General features: G+C 43.6%; 1 protein-coding gene across 5 annotated transcripts in view; it reads right to left on the reverse strand.

The window, feature by feature from the left end:
- Positions 1–22,536, reverse strand: part of Tanc1 (tetratricopeptide repeat, ankyrin repeat and coiled-coil containing 1) — a 255,800-nt gene that overhangs the window by 28,034 nt on the left and 205,230 nt on the right. For all 5 annotated transcript variants that reach the window (XM_045146817.1, XM_012952495.2, XM_045146816.1 and 2 more), the window contains 7 exons: positions 22,246–22,527; positions 21,171–21,322; positions 18,766–18,997; positions 17,235–17,401; positions 14,222–14,829; positions 7,412–7,520; positions 6,507–6,629 (listed from right to left, as the gene is read on the reverse strand). In XM_045146817.1, the coding sequence (XP_045002752.1) occupies positions 6,507–6,629; positions 7,412–7,520; positions 14,222–14,829; positions 17,235–17,401; positions 18,766–18,997; positions 21,171–21,322; positions 22,246–22,527 (1,673 nt within the window). The remainder of the gene's footprint in view (positions 1–6,506; positions 6,630–7,411; positions 7,521–14,221; positions 14,830–17,234; positions 17,402–18,765; positions 18,998–21,170; positions 21,323–22,245; positions 22,528–22,536) is intronic.

A 22,536-nucleotide genomic window follows, 5' to 3' on the forward strand; every position in this document is an offset into this window, starting at 1 on the left:
GCATTTCCTCAAATGGTCCCCTTCAACACTTCCAAACTGCATCCATCACCCCCTTGCCAAGCCCTGGCAGGTCCTCAGGGCTGCCCATTAGATGGGAAAACCTCTGAGGCCGTGTCAACTATTTGACTCTATTGTGACAAACAAGGATCATTAAAAGATACAGGAAGATGACAGGCATATAAAATTCCAGGAAGTTCAATAGTGTGTCCACGAGAGTAGCTGACAGGATATTTAAAGACTGACAGGTGTGGAAGATCAATACTGCCAGAGGGACGACACAGTGCACAATGCATATAGACAGTGAGAACCTGATGTGTGAGCTGTGGAAATGCCCTGGCTGCTGCTGGCTCCTAGGTCCTCCAGCTTCCTCTCTGGCCTTTTTCCCAGGGTTATCCCTTCATTTCCCTCACTATACACTTCTTGGCCTCAAAGCTACCCAACAGGCCCCATCATCATGGCCCTCTGTAATGCTGGAATGTTCCACAGACAGAGATAGCAAAGGATTTCTTCCTGTGGGTCTGTACTCCAACACCAGAACCTCAAAGACAAGTCCCCACCTCATATGGGATATCCCTACGCTGCTTCCATGCACACTTTGCACAGCCATGAACTCCAGGCCCTGTCCATCCCACAGCACACTGTAATCCTAAACTCACTGTATCACACACTAGTTCACAGGGAAGAGAGGTATGAGAAAATGCCTCCACTGTCAGGGATGGCCCACACATTAGGAATTTCACATCACTAGGACTACCACTTACCCACAAGGACAAGCCACACACTTGTGTTGAGGGGTCCCTGCTGAGCTACCTGACCACTCACCCAGCTGTTTACCTTACAGGAGGGGCCACTCATACAGCCAGACCCAGGTCAGCACCACACCAGTCTCCCACTGTCAACCAGCACTTACGGATGGAAAGGCAGAAAACACACAGAGGGGTGAGGAATCCGAAAGGTGTTCCTGTCCTAAGACGGACATCTAATACTGACTCAGACAAAAAAATCTAACCGATACCTGATACCTACCTAGGCAGGCTCACATCTACAAATAATTCTAGATTCAAGTATAAATCAAACTATTTTAAAGTCATGAGCCTGCATGAAAGAAAAGATTTTAAGACTTCACTGCTGGCTAGCAGTCATAGTGCTAGAAAGTGCTATGTAGCCTGGTGGGGAGAAAAGTCATAGGTGGTCTGAACCAGCAGAGGACCTTGAAAGCTACACAACTAGCTAGCTAGGCAAGATAGGCCCACTAGTGCAATAGTGGCACATCTGTTATAGGGGTAACCAATTGCTCTCAGATTGGATTTGAGGCCTGTTCCATGGGAAGGAATTCATGCCTGATACTGAAAACCTAGTCAAAAGATTATGGCAGGGAAAGTCATAAGCCCTAGGGGGGAAGCTACTACTGTTGTTTGGTTACATGGATATTTTATGCCCACCAAATTTCCCTCTAAATATTTATATACTCTCTACCTATATATAAGTGCTGCTCTTGCTTATGGAGCAGAGCAATGACTGCTGAAGACACTCACTTCTTGACAAAGTACTCAGAAGAAGTGACCGTGGAGTGTTTAGCACTAAATGAGACATCTCTATCACAGCTCCCAATGGCTCAGGAACTGTAGTGGAAGAGGGGGTGGAAAGAATGTAAGAGCCAAAGGATGGGGAGGAATACTTTGGAATCTGTCTTTGAGACACAAAGTGGCTATTGTATTCATGATCTTACTGTGACTTTGTTACCTGTATAAGACCTGCATAATATTGGGCCCATCAACAGATTATTATTGATGATGAAGGGGAACAAAAAAAACCCATCAAAATAGAAGAGGAAAAATATAAAAGGAAAGAAGAAGTACTGTGGAGAGGGAGTGTAGGGGACAAAGGCGAGTGTTGGAAGTGGATTATGTAAAAATTTTAATAAGATTTTAATTTAAATACTATGAACAGAAGCAATAAGCAAAGAGTCCTAGTAGAAGAAATATGCACAAATGGTTTTTACTAGCAATAAGACGTTAAGTCTTTGGGGAAAAATTCTCTTTGAATAACTATTATCAGCATGGAAAGCAATGATCATGTTGAAGAACTACTTGGTGATTTTATTAAAGCTTAGTAGGACATTAGTTCAGATCTAGATGATTTTAGAAGACATGCAGGCATAAAAATAGACTACCAAGGACCACCATGGGATAAGGAAAGAATAGTTTGTAAATTCCCTGAATGATTTTTCCAGCAGCCCCATCTCTTCCTGAGACACATGAGCCTGAGAGAAAAATATGAAAAAGTGGTCTGAATTCTCAACCAGCCCTGTAACTTGCCTGTGACTCTCAGAAAATTCCTTGATTTTCTTTGGGTGCCTCCATGAAAATATAGTGTGCCACCCCATGCTGTCAGAAGGTTCTTTTGGCATCATGGTTGGACGGGGAATGTTCAGTACTGTGGTGTATATCTTTGTTGCAGTTACTTTCTCATTGCTGGGACAGAACACCCAACCAGAAGCAGCTTATATTAAAAAAGTGTTTACTTCAGGCTTGTAGTTTTGAGGAGAAGCTTCATCGTGGAGGAGGCAGCTGGCTCACAACATCATGCATCCATAGTACTAGAGAGAACAAAGAGCCAGAGTGCAAGCTGTCTCTGAATACCCAGTAGAGGGCTGGAGAGATGGCTTACTGGTTAAGGCACTTGCCAGCAAAGCCAAAGGACCCAGGTCTGATTCCCTAGTACCCACAGAAAACCAGATGCACTGGTGGTACAGGTGTCTGGAGATAGTTTGCAGTGGCTAGAGGCCCTAGCATGCCCATTCTCTTCCTCACTCCCTCTGTGTCTTTCTCATAAATAAATAAACAAACAAATAAATTATTTGAATACACAGTAGAGCTGGACTCAAGATCTGCTCCCAGTGACATACCTCCTCCAGCAGGGCTCCATTTGCTGGAGACTAAAATAGGAAGCTTAATCAAAAATACCAAGGCTGTGGGTATATTTTCATTCAAACTACCATCAACAGTGCAAGACTTCTAGGAGGTATGTGCTTAGAGGCATAGCCTTTCTCACCCATTCCCACTCTGTCTGCTTTGGGGATAAACATTTCCCTTATTGATACAATGCTATGGGTAATTTTACCACTTAACCTCCCACAACTTTGTGGATCTTCCCTTCATCCATGTTTTCATGCTTTTTTATTGATAATTTAACACATACCTATAATACATTTTGATCGCAATCATCCTTAGTTTCAACTCTGCTGCACACTAAAACCTTCTGGAGCTGGAAAGTATCTAGTGCCTAAGCCCCATGCTGGAGAATCTAACTTAACTGGGACTGAAGCTCTGGCACCACAGCTCCCAGTGGAGTTGACTTGGCAGGCAGGATGTAAACTCACCACATGACGCATGCACCTGCAGACATGGGCTAAGTGAGCTGAGCACTAGGTGTCCTTCAACTTCCTCAAGTGAGAGATGGGGATACAAGCAGTTTTACTTCATGGAGTGGTTGAATGTCAAAATGACAACAAAAATGGTGTGTGTAAAAACATTTAGTATAGCACTCAGCATCCCCAAAGAGCTGACTAAACATTAACTGCCACTGTCACCATCAATCTTTTGTGGAGTCCAAGTGCAGGTCCCTAGATGTCTGGCTCCCATCCACATGTCGTCGTGTGTCCCCTGGGCTGATCACAGCACAGAGGAGCATGGAGACCCACACAGGACACACGGCTCACCCGGTTCATAGCCTATCTAGAAGTTCCCAGGAGCCTGCAGCCTGAGTGCAGTCACAGTTCCCAGAGCCAAGGGGAACAGTGATGAGAACTCAGCTGAGCATGTGTGAGATATGCCAGGTACTTTCCCAAGAGCTTTCCCAGCAAGTTTTCTGCTCCATGCTGTGTTGTGTCCACTTTATAGGTGAGAGTACTGCACTGCGGCTCAGAGTGAGAGGGCAAAGGTAGCTCAGGGTTCAAAGCTAAATCCTGCTGGGGAGCTAGTGGCAGAGTAAAATGACCCATCCTGTACATTCCCAGTGGCATTAGCATCCCAAAACCTTTACCACAGAAGGTCTCCTCACAGAAGTGACAATATAATCTACCAATTTATGGATTAATGAATGCAAGAAAACACAGAAGGGTGGTAGAGAACTACTGAAACCAAGAACTGGAGACATGCTGGCTAGCTTAGCTAGGCAGCAGGAAACATATTTCTTGGCTAAATATTCTAGAAGCTTACAGAAGCAGAGCCATTTAAAAATGTATACTGCCTAATGGTGGTGCAGAATATGACAGGGTCAATGCCTCATGCCTGGTCTCCCCTCCCTGCCTTTAGTTGAGCAGCCTATAAGAATATGTGAGCTAAGCAACCAGCTGGTCAGAAACCTGGAGGTTCTGGTGGCAAGGACTTCAGTGGCCCAGCCAGGTGCGAGCTGGCATGACCCTGGCCCAGTGACAAGAGGCTCCAGCACTAGAAATCACTGGCATACTTCTGAAATTATAAAGTACTCATTCCACAGCAAGTCATTTTAATTTGCCAAAGTGGCAAACTGCAATTATTTTCAAAATGACATTCATTCCTGTATGACAACATTTAATACTCTCTAAAAAAAGTTCCTTAATTGCATGCATAATTTAAAATGACTGTAATTTGTTCAGTATTCTGTGAAAATCTTTTTCTCCTCCTGGGAAGACTTAAAAAGATAAAACAGAAGGATAACAGAAAGCCTTAAGATTCTATAATGAAGCTATACAACTTTGGGGTTGACGTCAATGTAGGTAACACTGCAGTTTTATACAACAAAGTAGAAATGAACAACCATTCAACATTGCAAGTATGTTAAAGATGGAGGTTCATACTCCCAAGACAGCACAGCTCACTATGTTGCATGTTCCAATTCGCTATCTTGAAACCTTATATTCAACAGAACAGGGTGCTTCCTATTTGCCTTTCTCCACATTTGTTGGCCTAAATCAGTATCCCATGAATTCATTTAAGTAGTGAAAATAAATACTTCCATTTTTATTTCTATTTTTTTTCTTTCTTATATAGAACTTATTAATCACACAGAAGTGAATAGGTATACTTTTTGCTAGCCAGAAAGATGAAACAATGCTACTGAAATCTTGGGTTGAATTTTTTATACAAGTGAAAAAAAATCCCAATTCAGCTTTGCCATTACATGAAATCTAAACTCGGAGCCATCTACCTTTGTTTTGGAGGAACTCTGTTTAGAAAGTAAGTGCTGCCCCGGGATGTGGAGCTCGTTCTTTTCATTGGAAAAGTGGCTTTCTGACCACCCACTTATGAACACCTTCACGCAGAGATCAGTCGGGACAAAAGCACTGGGGTCCACAAGCCTGGAGAGTGAGCATGTGCAAAGCAGCAAGCACGGAGCTGTCCGAGCACAGGGTCCGGAGCAGTCCTGCAATGCCACACTGCACAAAGGCACGAGCCAGAGCTGAAAGCCAACAGGCCCTCTGCGTGTCACACTGCAACTGAGAGGGACTGAGTCCCCCTGAACTCAGTGGCATTTTTATCTTTGTTCACACACTGCCTGAATCCACCGGGCTCTTTATTCTACCTCAAGGCCCTCTACTGGGCAGTAGGGCTCTGGGCCAGCTGCCCAGACTCAACACACTGCTAGATCCTCCCTGACTCCCAGGAACTTCAGGCAGCTTTGACACTCATGCTCACCAGGGAGAAGAGGGAGAAAGGGGCAGAGCACACTTCTAACCAGGTGTGGGGGAGGATCAGCAAGACCACACCCCAGACCCATGGCCAAGGTGGGCATGTCGAGGGTGAGGTGTGGACAGCAAGGGAGGAGGGACACCACAGGCCTTAGGAGTGCACTGGATTCATCTCTGGTGCATGTGGCCTCTTACCAGGGAGGTTTGAGGATTACGGTTAGTTAAAGTGGACAACAGGTGTGGGGCTTGCCTCATCCTTCATGCAGAGGGTAAAGTATCCTGGACCGCCCTTATGTTACGATGAGGGTGCAGGTACCATTGTAATTTCACAGATGTGTTGAAGGGAAGGTTGGTTCACTGGGAAACTACCCCAAAGGTTCTGCAGCTGGGAATGGCAGGGCCTGAGCTGGATAATACTCAATGGCTTTAACCAGATGTGGCCTCTGTGTGATTTTGATTCTCAGCATTAAATGAGGAAGGAAAATCTACCCTAAAAAGCAGAGCAGAATATCATAACAGTGAACCAACTAAGAACTCTGCATTGCTAGAAACACTTGTGTAATCCAGGACACTTTAAAAATCCACTTTCTTGCAAATCTCTCACTGCCCTTTGGCTTCCTTTGTGAATTACTTCCTTATCACATCCACTCTGAAAAAGTCACTATATGTTAACAGAGCAGCTCCCACTACCCATATCTTCATGATGTGTAAGTGACTCCAGGGAAAACATCACCAGGAGCACACTGCTCCTCTCATTCCACCCAGTGCTGAGACTGGCAGGAATGACTGGATGAACAGGTTGGGCAGGGCCGGGCTTCTGCAGATGGCTGCTCACCTTCACATTGGGCGTATAGAGATTCCTGAGAGAGGCCAGGGCAGCAGACAACCCCTCTGTGCTGTAGCCAATCCACAGGGCCTGCAGATGGCTTGAAGAGATTCCCGTCTTCTTACTGAGGCCCTGGAAATAACCAAAGACAGACCCATCCTAAGTGTCTCCTTCCCACCTGGGTGGCAGTTTGAAAGTGAGTTGGCCCCAGACAATGCCGATATGTTCTGTTCAGAACACATAGTGACTTGCAAATGTGCTGCCTAGGCCTTTGAGCTTTCCTTGCCATAACCAAGGGCCACATGAATTCATTATACACTTGGGGAGAAATGGCAGATAAGGAAGAAGCTTTCTCTTGAAGAAAGAAATTAAAGGAAGAATAAATGATAAATTAGATTAATTACCATTTAGAACCCCTAATGAATGGAGGAGTCCAGGCGCTGGTCAGTAATGGCTGGAGGTATCATAAAATGAGAAGGAAGCTCAGGGCTGTGTTTCCTGATGTAAGAAACTCTTACCAATGAAACTATAGCAAGGGGGAAAATGAATCTAAACTTGATGAAGGGCCTAGACACACCTACCTAATGACAGGAACTATAGGGTAAAGAAAAACATGTTAGGGCTTCACCTTGATAAACGAGCAGTCAGAAATTCCAGGTGGAATGGAATTTTATAGGTCAAGGACTTCAGGTTCTTTGACAAGTAAGTGACAGCAAACAAAAGGGAAGTGAATGAAATTGAACCTTCAGATAAAAACAAAGAAAAGAGGGGGATTCAAAGGAGGAAAAGACAGTGTCAGAAGAGTAGTTAATTTTAGGAAGGGAGTGTGTCTATTCTGAGATGGTTCACCATGCTGTCTGAAACCTCTCAAACTGACCCAAACCCCACCTTCCTATTACTGGTGTGCACCTCACCTTGAAGATGTGCGCCTTCAGGATGTGGTGGCCGAGCTCCATGGTCTGCTGGCGGTTCAGTTTGCCTTCCTGCCGAGAGAACATGAATGCCAGGAGGGCATGTCCATTCCTAGGACAGGAAGTACAAAGGCTCGTGACAAAAGCACTCAACAACTGCACTCTAAGCCCTTAGATGTACACCTTAGCACTTGGTGGCTTCAGCATGGACACACAGGACAGGCAGGTGGACTGCTGCCTCCTCATAAAGAGTTTTGGCAAATGCTGCTTAGACATTGTCATTTAAAGATCTTCCTCTCGGTCCCTCCATCTCTGCAAAGTGGCCCTTCATGAGGCCTGAACCAGAACCACCCACTCTGCTTATTACCGTCACTGTCACCACCTGATCTGTTCCTTTTATGACTGTCACAAAAATGCAAAACGAAACATAGCGTTTGGGCAATAATCCCAATACAGAGCAAAGTGCTTAGCATTAAGTAAATACACAAGTAAGTATTTACTGGATGGATGGACAAACAGACAGCTGGACCTTAATACTCACTGCCCTTCAGGTTCCCTTTGGGGTCCCCATTGGGGCAGATTTGGGAAATGGGGGATGCGGGGAAAGTTAGGTCTTGCTTAGCATAACTCATGATAGTACTGTCTAGAAGTCTAGCCATCCTACTATTTACCCATCCATACCTGTAGGACACATGCTATCCATCTCCTTGTACACAACATGCCTTTAAGCCTACTTGTTTGGAAAAGACAAGAAGACAGCAGTGACTTCTATGGAAAGTGAATTGTTTTCATTTCTATAAACCTTGTAAATGAGCTGCTGTCTTATTAAGAAGCAGACAGTGGTGGAGGAAATGAGAAACACTATGTGTGTATTTGTACACATTTGTGTGTGTGTGTACTAAGACAGTGCCAATATCTTATGTTAGTACTATCTTAGTAGTTGCTTATCTATATGATGAAAAGCATATATCATAGAAGTCATACTTATTCATATGCAAGCCTGCTTCTCAAAGAGGACATAAACCGTAGAGAGGTGGAGACCACAAGATAAGTCTATACACTACAGGGCACAGCATGGGCTTTGAGCCATATCATGACTGCATCTCCGTGGACCCTTAGATAAATCTCACCTCCCAGACCTAAAGCCTGCAATTCCCTTTCAGATGAGAATTTCCTAAACTCTTGACTCTTTCATGTCATTCATGAGAGGTTTTTTGTTTTGTTTTGTATGTGTGTGTGAGAGAGAGTATAAACCATACATACAACCCACTCTCTACTCTGCCATCCTACAGGGCTCCAGTGCCTCCTGATGGACTTGTTCCAGGGTTCACTGTAGTTCAAAACATACAGTCAAGGAAGGCCACTGTCCCTGTCAGAGGCTAAACCATCATTAACTCTCTTAGCCATATAGGCCATGTGGCCTCATCAAATGCATTCACCACAAAGATCCACTAAGAAAATGGCAGCTTAGAAGTTTCATCTGATTGACACTGTGCCAAGTCAGAACAACAATGGAGAAAGTATATTCCAAAAAGAGAAAGAGGGGAAGAGCACAGGGAACCAAGAAAGAAGTAGAGGCAAGTATAAAGCAGTCCATGAGGTCAACTCCCACCCCTCCACTCAGGGGAGACACACCACCACAACTACAAGGTTAGCCTGTAGGTCACATGAAGACCTGGTGTCAGAGGACTGGCAGTACTAGCCATAGAAGAAGCCCATGGCTCATGCAGCACCTGAATCCAGGGTAGGGCTTTGGTCTGCAAGTGACTCCTGCACAGCAGGCCAGCACTGAAGAAATCCATGGATCCTCCCCATAGCTCAGAGTGCTCTTCCCAAGAGCCATCCTGAGAAGGTCTTGATTGAGAGTGAGCTAGTCTATAGATCAGAAAACACGAAACCATCACAATTCAGGGATTCTGAAGAGAAGGAAGGATTCAGCAAAGACTCCATTGAGAAGCTTAAGCAGAGAGGAGCTGAGGCTGTGGGTGGTGTGGTGGTCAGTGGCCCACTGCCCCAGTAGCCTGTGGATTACATGCAGATGGGTCTGAGAGCTTGGAGCCTGATACTGGTGGGCTTTCTCTTATTATGGCTGCCCTTCTTGTGTAGAACTCAGGGCTTTGTCCCTCCCCCACCCATTTCTAATGCTCTTGACATGGCCCTTGGACACATCTCTAGGTACACAGGCTGGGGAAATGGGGCTCTGGAGGCTAGTGGGAACCTGCTCAGCTCGCAAAAGCTCACTGGAGCTGGGTGTGGTAGCACACACATTTAACCCCAGAACTCGGGAGGCAAAAGCAGGAAGATTTCTGCTAGTTCAAGGCTACCCTGAAACTACATAGTGAATTCTAGATCAGCCTGAGCTAGAGTGAGACCCTGCCTCAAAAAAGAAAAACAAAACAAAACAAAACAAAGCTCACTGGAGCAAACAGCAGTGCTAGGGAACAAGAAAGGGAAGCTTCCAGAGTGAATGTGGCCCAGTTGCTGATCACAGATCTTTGAGAGGCCTTCAGCTACATACAATGCCAGCCTGTACAATGGGAACAGAGAGGAACTAAAACAGGTTCCAGGAATACCCTCACTGCCTCACAGTCAGACATGGGAACTGAATCCAGGATTGTGTGCATGCCAGGCAACACTCTACCAACTGACCTGCAACTGAGTCCCTTCTATAGTATTGTTGGTATAATGTTTACTTGCTTTTAAAACCATATTTTTAATTTGCAAGCAGAGAGAATATGAATGGGTCTCTAGACACTGCAAATGAACTCCAGATGCATGTCCCACTTTGTACATCTGGCTTTATGTGGGCACTAGGGGTGATGGGTTTTTTGGGCAAAAGCCTTAACCACTAAGCCATTTCTCCAGACCCTTTAATTGCTTGTTTTAAAAAACTGTATTTCTATATCTGGGTTTGTTTGTTACTGGTGGTGTTGTTCTAGTTTGTTTTCTCTACCTCAGAGAGTACCAAGGATCAGGCCCTCAAGAGAAGCTGTTCACTAAGAAGTTTACATTAGATACAATGGGACAGATATCCATCTCAACAGATATACAAATCTGAAGATGAAAATAAAGAAAATATCAAAACAAAACAGCATGGCTCCTCCAAATCCCTAACACTTCAATACGTGAATTCAAAGATACTGAAGCAGATGAAGCAATGAAATGAGTATTTCAAAAGACTAATTTGAAAAAATGATCATTGAGGCTAAGGAGGTGGCTCAGTGGATAAAGTGCTTCCTGAGCAAATCTGAGTATTTGGCTTCTAATTTGCAGAACCATGTAAAAGCCAAAAGCAAGGGTAGGCTTCTATAATCCTGGTGTATCTACAATGAAATGGGTGGCAGAGACAGGAGACTTTTGGGAATGGAGTGTTGAACAAGGAGAGGCCCTGCCTCAAATGAAGTGGAAGGTAAGGACTAACCTCAAGCTATCCTCTGACCTCCACATGTGCACCATGGCATGCATACACTCACACACACAGGAATACCCCCCCACTCAATCAATAAAAAATTAAACAATCAATGAATTCAAATAGAATATAAGCTGCTGAAATGATTAAAGCAGACAATATGGGATATTAAAGAAGGAGAATTAGAAAAGAATCAAAGAGTGTTAATTTAGTAAAACTTTGGAACTGTAAGATGAACAAGGAGGAGGAAGAGAACAGAATATTCCAAACAACCAGACAAAAAAGAAACAAAACAGCATGAATTAATATATACATTTTAGTAATAACTCTGAATGCAGATGGTTTTAATTCTCCCATTAAAAGACACTGGCTTAAAAAATACTCAAATAGGGCTGGAGAGGTGGCTTAGCAGTTAAGGCACTTATCTGCAAAGCCTAAGGATTCGGGTTCAGTTCCTCAGAACCTACATAAAGCCAGAGACGCACAAGGTGGCAGATGTGTCTGGAGTTTGTTTGCAGCAGCTAGAGGCCCTGGCGCACCCACTCTACTGTTTACTGTCTCCAAGAACCTCACACCATGGACAAAGACACATAGACTCAAAGAATGTAAAACTGTATTTCAAGCAAACAGAATCTATAAGTGAGCAGGACTAGTTACACCCATGCCAAGTAAAATAGATTCCAAGCCAAAATGAGCCAGAAGAGTCAAAGGTCAGCAAATATTAATATAGGGAACAATGTGTCAAGATGGTATAATGATACACCAAATATCAATGCACCAAATCTTGTAAGGTGAACACTACTGAGAATAAAGAAATACACAGGTCCAAACAAGCAACAAGTGGGAACTACAATATCCCACTTTCCCCAACAATATTTTGGGGAAAAAAAGACATATTAGAGTAGAACTACAATATACATCAAATGAACTTAACAGACATCTAAAGAACATGTACCCAATAGTGGAAAAAAACATTCTGTCCAGCAGCTTATAGAACCTTCTCTCATGTGGACACTATTTTAGGACATAAAGCAAGTCTGAAAAAGTAAGATATAATTGGAGTGTTTTCTAATGCCTTATCAGATCACAGGGAACATAATTAGAAATCAACAGTAGAGAACTCCTTGGAGATTACATGATATATTTCTAAATCATCAGAAGGCCACTGAGTAAATTAGGGAGAAGGACAGAAAAATTCCTAGAACCAAACAGAAATACAACATTCTAGAAAATAAAAAAAAGAAATGTAACATACCAGAACCTGTGGTATCCAGTAAAGCAGCTGTAAGAAGCTAAGAGTGCCTAAATGAAATAATGGGAAGGATAAGAATGAACCTCAAATAACTTAAGTCTTAGAAAATAAAAACAAGCCAAACTCCAAACCAGTTGAAGGAAAGAAATCAGAGCTGAAAGAATACAAAAGATCAATGACACACAGAATTTGTTCTTTTAGTAAACAACCAGACTAATCAAAAGAAAAGAAAAGACATGAATTAATAAAATTAAAGAGTTGAAAAAGGGAACATTACAACAGGCACCAATGAAAGGACTATTTTGAAAGCTTGTATCTTAAAAAGATAGAAACTCTAAAAAATTCTAAAAAATTCTTTCATTTTTAATTTTTGTTTTTCAAAATAAGGTTGTCATTATGTAGCCTAGACTGACCTGAAACTCACTATGTAGTTTGAATTTAGAGCACTCCTCCAGCCTCAGCCTCCTAAGGGCTTAGAGTATAGGTATGAGCCACCATTCCTGGCTTAGAAAGGGATATACTTCTAAACATGTATGACCTATTATATAGGAAAGCTTAGAACAAGACTGATTCACTACGGACTTCTACTAGACTTTTAAAATTTTATTTATTTATTCATTTGAGAGAAAGTTTGAGAAAAAGAAGCAGATAGAGAGAATGGAAGCAACAGGGCCTTTAGCCACTGCAAATGAACTCCAGAGGCATGTGCCATCTTGTGCATTTGGCTTTACATGGGTACTGGGGAATTGAACCTGGGTCCTTCAGCTTTGCAGGCAACTATCTTAATCACTAATCAATCTCTACAGCCCCTCTACTAGACTTTTAATGAAGAACTAACATCAGACTAAGTACTCCCTAACCAACCTATAACACTACTTCCATACTCATTCTACAGAGCCAAACACTTAAACCATGTAAGGGCAAAGCAAAAAAGAAAACTATAGGCCAATTTCCTAAGTAAAATCCTTGCAAATAATTCAATAATACATTAAAAAGATTATAAACCATGATCCAGTTGGTTTAATTCTAAGGATTCAAGGATGGTTTGATCAATAATGTGATACAACATATAAATAGAAATATAACATCTGAGAGCCCAAAGTAAACTATAGAGCCACAGTAACACAAACATCATGGTACTGGTGTAAAACAGGCAGACATGTACATAAACAGATTAGAAACCCTAGAAATAAACTCATTCACTGTTAGCTATCTGATTTTTCCACAAAGGCCCAAAGCACATGCTTCAATAAGTTGTGCTAGGAAAACTGACTAGCCACATGTACAACAAAGAAAGTATATTCTCCTCCACTCCTAGAAGTCTAGAGGTGTTTATTATTGCAGAACCCTCTTCATTTTTTTACCCAAGCATATGGCTCATTGCCCACTACAGTCCTGAGGGGACTGACAGTCCATTACCAGAGTAGGGAACAATACTGATTCAGAATATGGTTGTTTAAGAAAGCAAAGACACAGGCCAGGCAGAAGGAGCATAAGCATGCCCTCATCCAAAGGTACTCACACTAGGACATGAGGAGGCAGGCAGACTTGCCTCCCACCCTCTTGTGGTTCTAGTACTGTAAAGAGAGCCACATCTTGCTCTGGCCTGGTTTAAACCAGTGTACTGAAACCACTGACTGAAAGTGAGGCAGCCAGGATGGATCACAGGTCTCCTCTGTCCCACAGACACCTCTGAACCCTAGGAATAGGTGCCATATGGCCAAGAGGTGGTTGGGAAGTGGCAGGGATAAGAATCCTAAACAGATTCCAGTCTACAAAACTCTCTGGAGAAGACTGCTGTTTCCTGGAGCAGGGTCCACACTTTCCATGTATGACTCTGTCTAAGCCAGTATGGGAGGAAACAGGTTTGTGAGAGAATTGGCAACAAGGAAATGTCACCCAGGCACTGCTCAGTTTCTCCTCCACCCAAGAATACTGCAAGTCCTGTGATTCTAGCAATCAAAGGATGGAAGCTTTTATACAGAAGTAGGGGAAGATTTCCACTGCCCCTTCTGCCCAGAAGGATGAAAGGCAAAGCAGCAAGCCTACATTCTTCATTCCAGGTTGCTTTTCCTTAAACTGCACCCCTTTGCCATCTCCCCCCAAATGACACAGAGACCCCATGAGCACCGACAGGAAGTGTCTCCCATACCTGGGCTCACATAAGAAGGCTGTGCTTTCACCATCTGCTCTCCACACCAGCCACTCCCTGAAGGACGGGTGGCAGAACATGCGAGTTTTGTCTCGCCTCTTAATGAGGAAGCAGGAAAGGGCCTCCATCCTCTGCTGAAAGTCTTCCCAGCCCTGCTCTCCTTGGATATGGCCAGCATTAATAGCTTGAAAAATCTGCTCATCCGTCATGGGATGGAGGGATGCAAGAGCCACATTTAAAATAGGAAGTGCTCTGTCAAAGGCAGACTGGGTCATGAACTTCATGTTGCATTGCAGCAGGTAGAGTTCGGACAGAGACACAGGCACCACCTTGTAACTGGCACTTTTGATGACCAGATGTCCCCGCTGGAAGAGGTCCAGGGTGAGCTTGAGGTACAGGTAGGAGCCAAGGCTGCGCAGTACCAGGTGGCTGCTCACTTTTCCAATGAGGGCAGCGTCGGCCTTGCCATTCAGGGAGATGTTGCTCAGGATGTCCTGGCTGCTGTGGACCCTGTGCTGGACGTAGGCATGCAGGTCACTGTGAATGTCTTTGTTGTCTGGGAAGTCGTCTAAGGAAACCCTGACGAATGGCAACGTGCTGATGATTTCCTGGGAGGAAACAAAACCAACAGTGTCACTCCACAGAGACTTTTTTCTGGCTTGAGCAGCATTTTAAACCAGGTTCACTAGTTCTTTTAAGGAGGATTTTCATGGATTACAGGGACTCATTGTTTTGTATTAGAACATGTAATAGGATAAGGTACAGATAAAAAGCTTATGTGAAAGAAATCCTGATGCGAGATAGAATCAGTAAAGGCTTTCCCAAAGCCCTCATCAAGGACTCAGAGCCAAGTGAGCAGAGAAAGAGGCTGGGGCAAACAGTGGCAACCAGCCACGTCAACAGTGGGGCAGTGAGACCCTGAAAGTGACCCGATACCTATAATCCCTGTACTGTGCAACTGGTTATGTAACAAGGATGAAGACAAACCAACAATGCACATCTAAGAACATAGCAGATGCCGAGATAAGAGGCAGCCCTCACTGTGCATCAGATACTGGGGCTGTGTAACCAAACCAGGAAATCTGAGACTGCTCACCACCCCATCCCTTCACAGTGTGCAGTGAAAATGCTGTCGGCTCCAGTATAACACATTATTGTTTTAGATCTTTAAGCAGAAGCTAGTGTCCCCTTCCCAGCTACCCCTCATTCCAAAGATAAGCAAAATCCTACCTCCAAGAACAGAGAAGACTTTTTCTTTTAACTTCTCAGTATTATTTCTGAAGCATTTAAGCATGAGTCCTTTCTGTTTTACTTATTTGTGTGTGGTGGGAGGGTGTATATGTATATATGTGTAGAGGCCAGAGGACAAGCTCAGGTATTGTTTCTTCATCAACTCAATCCACCTCTTTTTTTGTTTGTTTGTTTTTTGAGGTAGGGTCTCACTGTAGCCCAGGCTGACCTGGAATTCACTATGGAGTCTCAGGGTGGCCTCGAACTCAAGGCAATCCTCCTACCTCTGCCTCCCAAGTGCTGGGATTAAAGGCGTGCGCCACCACGCCCGGTTTACAATCCACCTCTCTTTGAGACAAAGCTCTCACTGGCCTGGAGCTCACCAGTTAGGCTAGACTGGCTGGCCAATGAGCCTCAAGGATCCTCCTGCCTCCATCTCCCCAGTGCTGGAATTAAAGCATTAGCTACCATGCCTGGCATTTTTTGTGTGGGTACTGAGGGTTGAACTCAGGTTCAGGTTCTTATGCCTTTGATGCAAGAACTTTATCCATTCTACTACCTCCTCAGCCTTGTGTCCTTCTTTAATGTAGTAACTGTAAGAAGAAAGCATGTATAATCATTTCCATTTGGCATGGAGGATAAGCAAACCTCTGCAAAGTCATCTAGTCCTATTCTAGTCCTTTCCTATCCTATCTGACAGATTACGTTTACTAAGGAAAGCATGATTGACAGTGTGTGACTCAAAGGCCCATAAAAAGAAAATTCTAGTTTAAGTTTATGCTTAATTTCAATTTTAATGAAAAAACTGAATACTATGTTGATTTCTGTGTATCTTCATTTATTTATGTGTGTATGTGTATGCATACCAGGGCCTTTTGTTACTGCAAACAAATCTAGACACATGTGGCACAAGTGTCTGCCTTTACATGGGTCCTGGGGAATTGAACCCAGGCTACCACCAGGCTTTGCAAACAAGCACCTTTCACCCTGAGCCATTTCCTCAGCCCTGGATGTTATTTTTAAATACATATCATAAAAGGGGAAAATAAATGTCCAAATGACTTTATTGAGACTGGACAGGGAGAGAGTGAGTTACTATTTAAAATATACTTCTAGGAGTCAAATGAGGGGAAGGAAAATCATGCTACTTCACTACAAATGGTGAAGTATGTTGAAATTTCATATAAAAAATAACAATAAATAGATCTCTCAGAAAAGGTCTTAACATATTTTTTTATCCTTCACTTTTCCTTCAAAATAAACATCACCCTGTCCCGCCTCTCCCCCCGCCCCCCAGAGCTGTGATATAACTTAGTGGCAGAACTTGGGTTTTGTTCTGCTATGAGATCCTGGGTTAGATCAACAATACCACAAAATAAAAATGCCCTTCACCTTAAAGAGCCACAGCAACCCTGTGGAAGAAGCTAGTGGCCAGAATAGTTTTAGACTACAGTAGAACACTGGCTAGAAGCCTCAGCCAGCACACACCTTGCACTACGGTCAGCCACGGCTAGACGACGCCATTTCAGAAGGGCAGGTACAACTCAACGCTTATAGGAGGCTTGGCTGACATCTTGATAAACATATGTTGGAGGGAATGAAAAATCAAAGTGTTTTTTTTTTTTTTTGTCCCTTTGGGGCTTTCTGAATGATTTTTTCAAAATCCTGACAGAATTTTCAATTCAGCACTGAAATAGTTTACAACAGTTTAAGTAATTAGCATTTATCATTGTACAATTGGGATATGGGGACTTAGAAAAAGATTTGAGAGTTCTTTTGTTACCTGAAAATTTGCTCTCACAGTCACAATCAACTTCAACCAGACAGGAAATTTTGAAATAATTTTGGTAATAAATGAAGAAAGTGTATCTCCGTAATCAGGTTTATGAAATTCAGCTTCATTTAAGCCATCTATCAAAATAATGTAATCTTCTGCAGGAATTTTCTGCTCTAAAGGTAAAACAATTTTTTCAAATTAACAAAGTATACATTCTGTAAGATGGCACCACCCAGTGTATTTTAACACACAATTTAAAGTGTCAGCAAAAACTAAACAGGTTACAAATGGCAGAAGACATGGTTTTCAGAGAAGTTTATTTTCTATTAAATTTATAATGAAAACCAAGCATAGAGACAAAAGAAAACTAATTCTTACAAAACTGTTTTCAGAAACACATTACATTGCTCACATTAGCAGAATCACAATCATGTCCTCTACTCCTAGGGCAGGCTGCAGCAAAAACAGCGGTCACATAGAGACTTAACCTGAATAAGACATTAGGCTCTCCATTAGAGCTCCTTGGTGGATTCTAGGCAGGAAAACTGATCCTCAGTTTCAGTGCCAGCTTTTTGCCCAGAGAACAGAAAAAGCATGATGCCCATTCCAGTCTCTCTTTCCACCTTCTGCCAGTAGTGCTATGCAGGCTGATAACCTCTAAGTTTGCTTCTGTGAGGAACAAAGGCGACAAAAGCTGGGAACCTTAAGGGCCCATGATGTCTTACATGTAGGATATTTAGAAGAAAAAAATGAAAACTCTTAGTAAATACTGTTAGCTTTCCACTTAGCCGAGCATGAGATCTAGAAAAAAAAAATACTGAAAAAATTTCCAACAGTCTATATATTCGCTTGCTACCTCCAAGTGAAAACTACATGAGCAACAGTCTTCAGGGTTACAAGCCATCTTAATAGCTTACAGTCAAAAGAGAGGCAGGATGTGTTTCCTTGAAATAGGAAGTCAGACAGAATAAGGTGAAGACAATTACAAAGCAGATTCAGAGAGCTCTCTGTCTAGTCTTTGGCCTAAAAGCAGGAGATACATTTCTACCAGAAAGGGCAGAGCTGAAGACTACCATGGGAATCTATGTATGAACTTTTACCTGGCATTAGTTTTCCCATATATTTACCTTCCCACAGTTTCCCACCACTGGAAGCCCATACTGTTTTCTTTAGTCTTCCTATTTCTCCAAAAGCCACTGCTTTTTGCTGAAAATCCTTCAGGAATCTGGCTCTCAGTTACCTCCCCTCACGTTTCTTCCACATGCATGTGCTGCAGGCATTAGTAAGCTCACTTGGAGGGATAGTGTCTCCTCTCCTCTACAGTTACAAATGGCTTCTTTGGAACTGTTCAACTGTAGGCCTTATTCTTATTAGAGATGGTTTACTGGAAACTATACTACAGGGGGTGTGTAGGAACCAGATATGCACTGACATCCTCTCCCTGCCACCCCACAGCTGAGTTGACCATTCTCCTTCTGAGGACCAGCGGGGGTTTCCTATGCTGCTATTAGAGAAGGGCCTGGGGGCTGCTGGGTACCGTTTCTCAGGCTTGTGAGTGGTTCCAACACGCCCCTCTTGAAAGCAGCCACAGGGTCCTGCACGCAGGACCGGAGGCTCAGCATACTCTGCAGCTGGGGCTCCCTGATCAGAAGGTCTCTGTAGGCGGCCAGCTGGTGGGACCGGCAGAGCAAAGCGGCGATGCTGTGCACAAACTCAGGCACCAGGCACGTGTAAGTATTGTCAGCCTGACAGTAGTGGTAGGCCACTACCTATGGGAGAAGAGAACTGTTAGCATAACCTTACCCTCTCTCCACAGCCCCTTCCATGACCTCACACAAGACCGCATCCTAACCCTTCACTAAAGTAACAGGGTACCACTGTATCTATCCCCCAAGACTGGCTTGTGAACTAGCTTAACTGATTCATTTCTTCACTGGTGTGGTTTGGTAAGTTCTCTGCAGAACATTAACTGCAGCCACAAATCTATCTTGATTAACAAAAAATAAGCACAACTTACTCTGTATTGAATGTAGTTAATAAAAGTCATTTATAAAGCCTTGCCTGGCTTCGCACACTTCCAGGTAGCCCTGATATTCCCAGAAATGCCATCTGTACTACATTCGTGTTCCCTAGGGAGCCCTCCACTGATCCCCCCCAAAGTACACAATCAACTTGGCAGCTATGAAACCCAAGCTATGAAGTCAAAGCTATTTCTTCTTTCTGGCAGGATGGGCCCAAGCTCTTGGGTCCCTCCTCACACCAACACTCCTGCATGGGGCACTATGGAGAAATTCAACAGGGACACTGGAGGATAAAGCTGAAAAATGAACAGATTTCTACCTATCATGTGAAGGCCACAAGGGAAGAGAAAGGAGCCTGCCCAAGCTCTGGAAGGATAAGGAAAGGAGCTTTGTTAGGTCAAACTTGTAGTGGTAGCAGATTGCCTGCTAGACCCTGTGGCCAGTGCCAGAGACACAGCTCTTGGTAACAGGAGACATGCTGTGCAGAAATGAAAAGTCCAACGTATTCCAAATGAGCATGAAAGGAAGAATGCATGCAAGAGGTGAGGAAGGGAAAACAGGGCAGTGCGCTTGTGTGAAGGGCAGTGAGTTTTCCAGAAGGCTTCAAGTCGTCACTGTCTCCCACAGTCAGCTCAGAAGCCCCTGTAGTCAGGAGGCCAAAACCTACTGGCTTCTATCATAGTCAGACACGGACACAGGGGAAACACTTTGCCAAGATGACAAGGACAGTACCGGATCTAGTAAGATTCCAAGGTTACAGATTCTTAGAAAGCAAGTGGCAAGAGTAGATGTGGGATGGCTTTTCTTAGGCCAACTTGGAGCCACTTCTGGCTTAAATTTGCCACCAGCACTTAGAGGAATGCTTACTGCCCTTCAACTCTCACCTAAAAAGAGATCAGCGGGAGCCTACATGAGGACCCCAATCAGCCTGTGTAAACATTTGTGAGGTATCTAATACCACAATCTGACAGTGTTTGACAAAAGCAGCACCAAAACCCAGAATCAGGTCATAAAATCTCTCTGGAGCCATTTAGTTTGAATAAAATGAATTTCATGACAGAACATGTTATAGGACATAAGAATAAGTAGCTCAATGATGCTTTTGTATTTGTTACATGTACGGTTATGTGTGTAGGAGTGCTAACATGTATTTCCTAGCATAGGTCACAACCAACAAGTTTGAAAAGTCACCTCAGCAAGGATGGCTTTGAAATTGGCACAAGCGCTCTCAGATCACCCTTGGGGATCAAAGAATAGGTGGTCAGAGAACAGCAGCTGCCCTCTGGCAAACAGATGAGAGAGGCAGAGCCGGGCATCTTTCCTTCCAGTTCTCCTGCACCATCCTTACCCCAGGTGTCCTTCATCAGTGCCATCTCTTTGTATCTCCAGCTCTGCCAACTCCTACCAAGTGGTACCTAAGGGCTTATCAGGGTAAGAAATGTTACCACTTTAATGCAAGAAAGTGGCATATGGGTCAGAGATTCACAGAGAGCAGAAGGAAAACTTTAGGAAGCCCCTGATGACCCTGCATTGAGGACGAGAAAGTCAGAGAAACGTCGGATAGAAGGGTAAAGGTAGAGAGCAGACAGAAGAGGTCTGGGCCAAGCTAACAGCTCCCCGTGTCCTGCTCACATATCAAATTAAAGGCATACACTTACAATGAGGGATGTGGGAGGAAATGACATGACTGCTATTGTCTAGAAGAGTCTTTCCACCTATACTTTCAGATGGACAAAAGTCCATTGCCAGTGTCTATAGATTTACTTTTCATTAAACACTTTTATACTTGGAGGACTTGAGCACATTTCATCAAAATTTGTATTTTAGTACCAAGCAGTTGTTTTTATTACAATCCCTTTTCCATCTCACTTCTCAAAACCAACCTAGCAAATATCTCCTTGGAAGAATGAGAACAGGTTACCTTAGCAGCGAGGGATTTCACTGCATCCTCTCTCGGCCTCTGGTTTTCAGAAGTATTGGACCCAGCAGGTGTTTTAGCCCCAGTGAGACCACTTGTGGAAGAACTTGGTGAAAGTAACGGAGTGAAAGGAAGGTCCTGAGTTGGATCTGAGGCTAGAGGAGAGAGCCACCCATTGCGACATCAGTATTTATACAAAGGACGCGGAATATATTCCTGGACTAGTTTCAGATTGCATTCTAATGGGTGATGAGTGAAAATGGTCCCAAGTGAGCACACCAGCACCATGGCCCTCTTACCTCCCCCTCATGGAGAACTTCTATTCCCAGTTTGCTAATTTTTTTTCTGGTTTAAGAGAAGACCATCCCAATACTCCCTTGTTTATATTTCAAGACATTTTCTTTGTTATAGGTTTATTACATATGAAATAAGCAGCAAAGAAGCCAGGCACAGTGGCACAAACCCAAACTTCCAGGACTTGGCAGACTGAGGCAGGTGGATTGTGGATCTGAAGCCAGCTTGGTCTATTTAAGTCAGTCTTAATAGTTTTGGTAAATCCAGCATAGAAGACAAAGGTTGTGGTGAACAGAATGGAAAAGAATTCTTCATATGAGAAAACAGGAAAAGGAGACCTTCCCTCCCCCTCAAAAATAAAAGTGCAGTGGACTTTATCTAGCCTGTTCTCCCAAGAGCCCAACCCCTTGGTTTTCTCAGGACACGTGATCAGACCCTTCTGCCCACCTGTGTCTGCACAACAAGGGAAGCAGGGGCTCCATGTCAGATGGGCATGATAAGGCTGGCCTCTGCTCAGACTGCAGCTATGTAAAAACTATAGCACTGTGCAAACCAACTGCACACATATACGTAAAAACATAACCAAAAAGCCAAAACAAAGTACAATTCACCACACTACAACAGATGGAAATATTCAGATAGTTCACCTAACACATGGTCACATAAGAAACAGTAGCTAAACAACTGAAGGATAACTGACCATCTCTGTCTACACAAACAGCAGATTCCCCGTCTGCCTTCCAGTACTGTAATAACCCTGACAAGTGTTTAACTGTGAACATACTTTTAGGGGGTGAACCGGGGCTGTTTGATGCAATCTGCCTCATGCGGCTTCCATGGCAGCTCAGTGCCACCAACTTGGAAATGATGGCTGTCTTCCCAAATCCCACATTTCCAATAACCACTGCTCCTTTATTTTCTGCCAGTTCTGTGTTCCTCAGGTTTTCTTCTATCTGGTGAAAGAGCCAATCCCTTCCCACAAACACAGAATCAGTTGTGATGCTTGGGACTTCAAACAGCAGGGGTTTCAACAAAATGTCTTGTGGCTTATAGGGAGCAAATCGTGCTTAAAAAA

The sequence above is a fragment of the Jaculus jaculus genome, chromosome 4 (assembly GCF_020740685.1).
Source record: "Jaculus jaculus isolate mJacJac1 chromosome 4, mJacJac1.mat.Y.cur, whole genome shotgun sequence".
NCBI lineage: Eukaryota > Metazoa > Chordata > Mammalia > Rodentia > Dipodidae > Jaculus > Jaculus jaculus.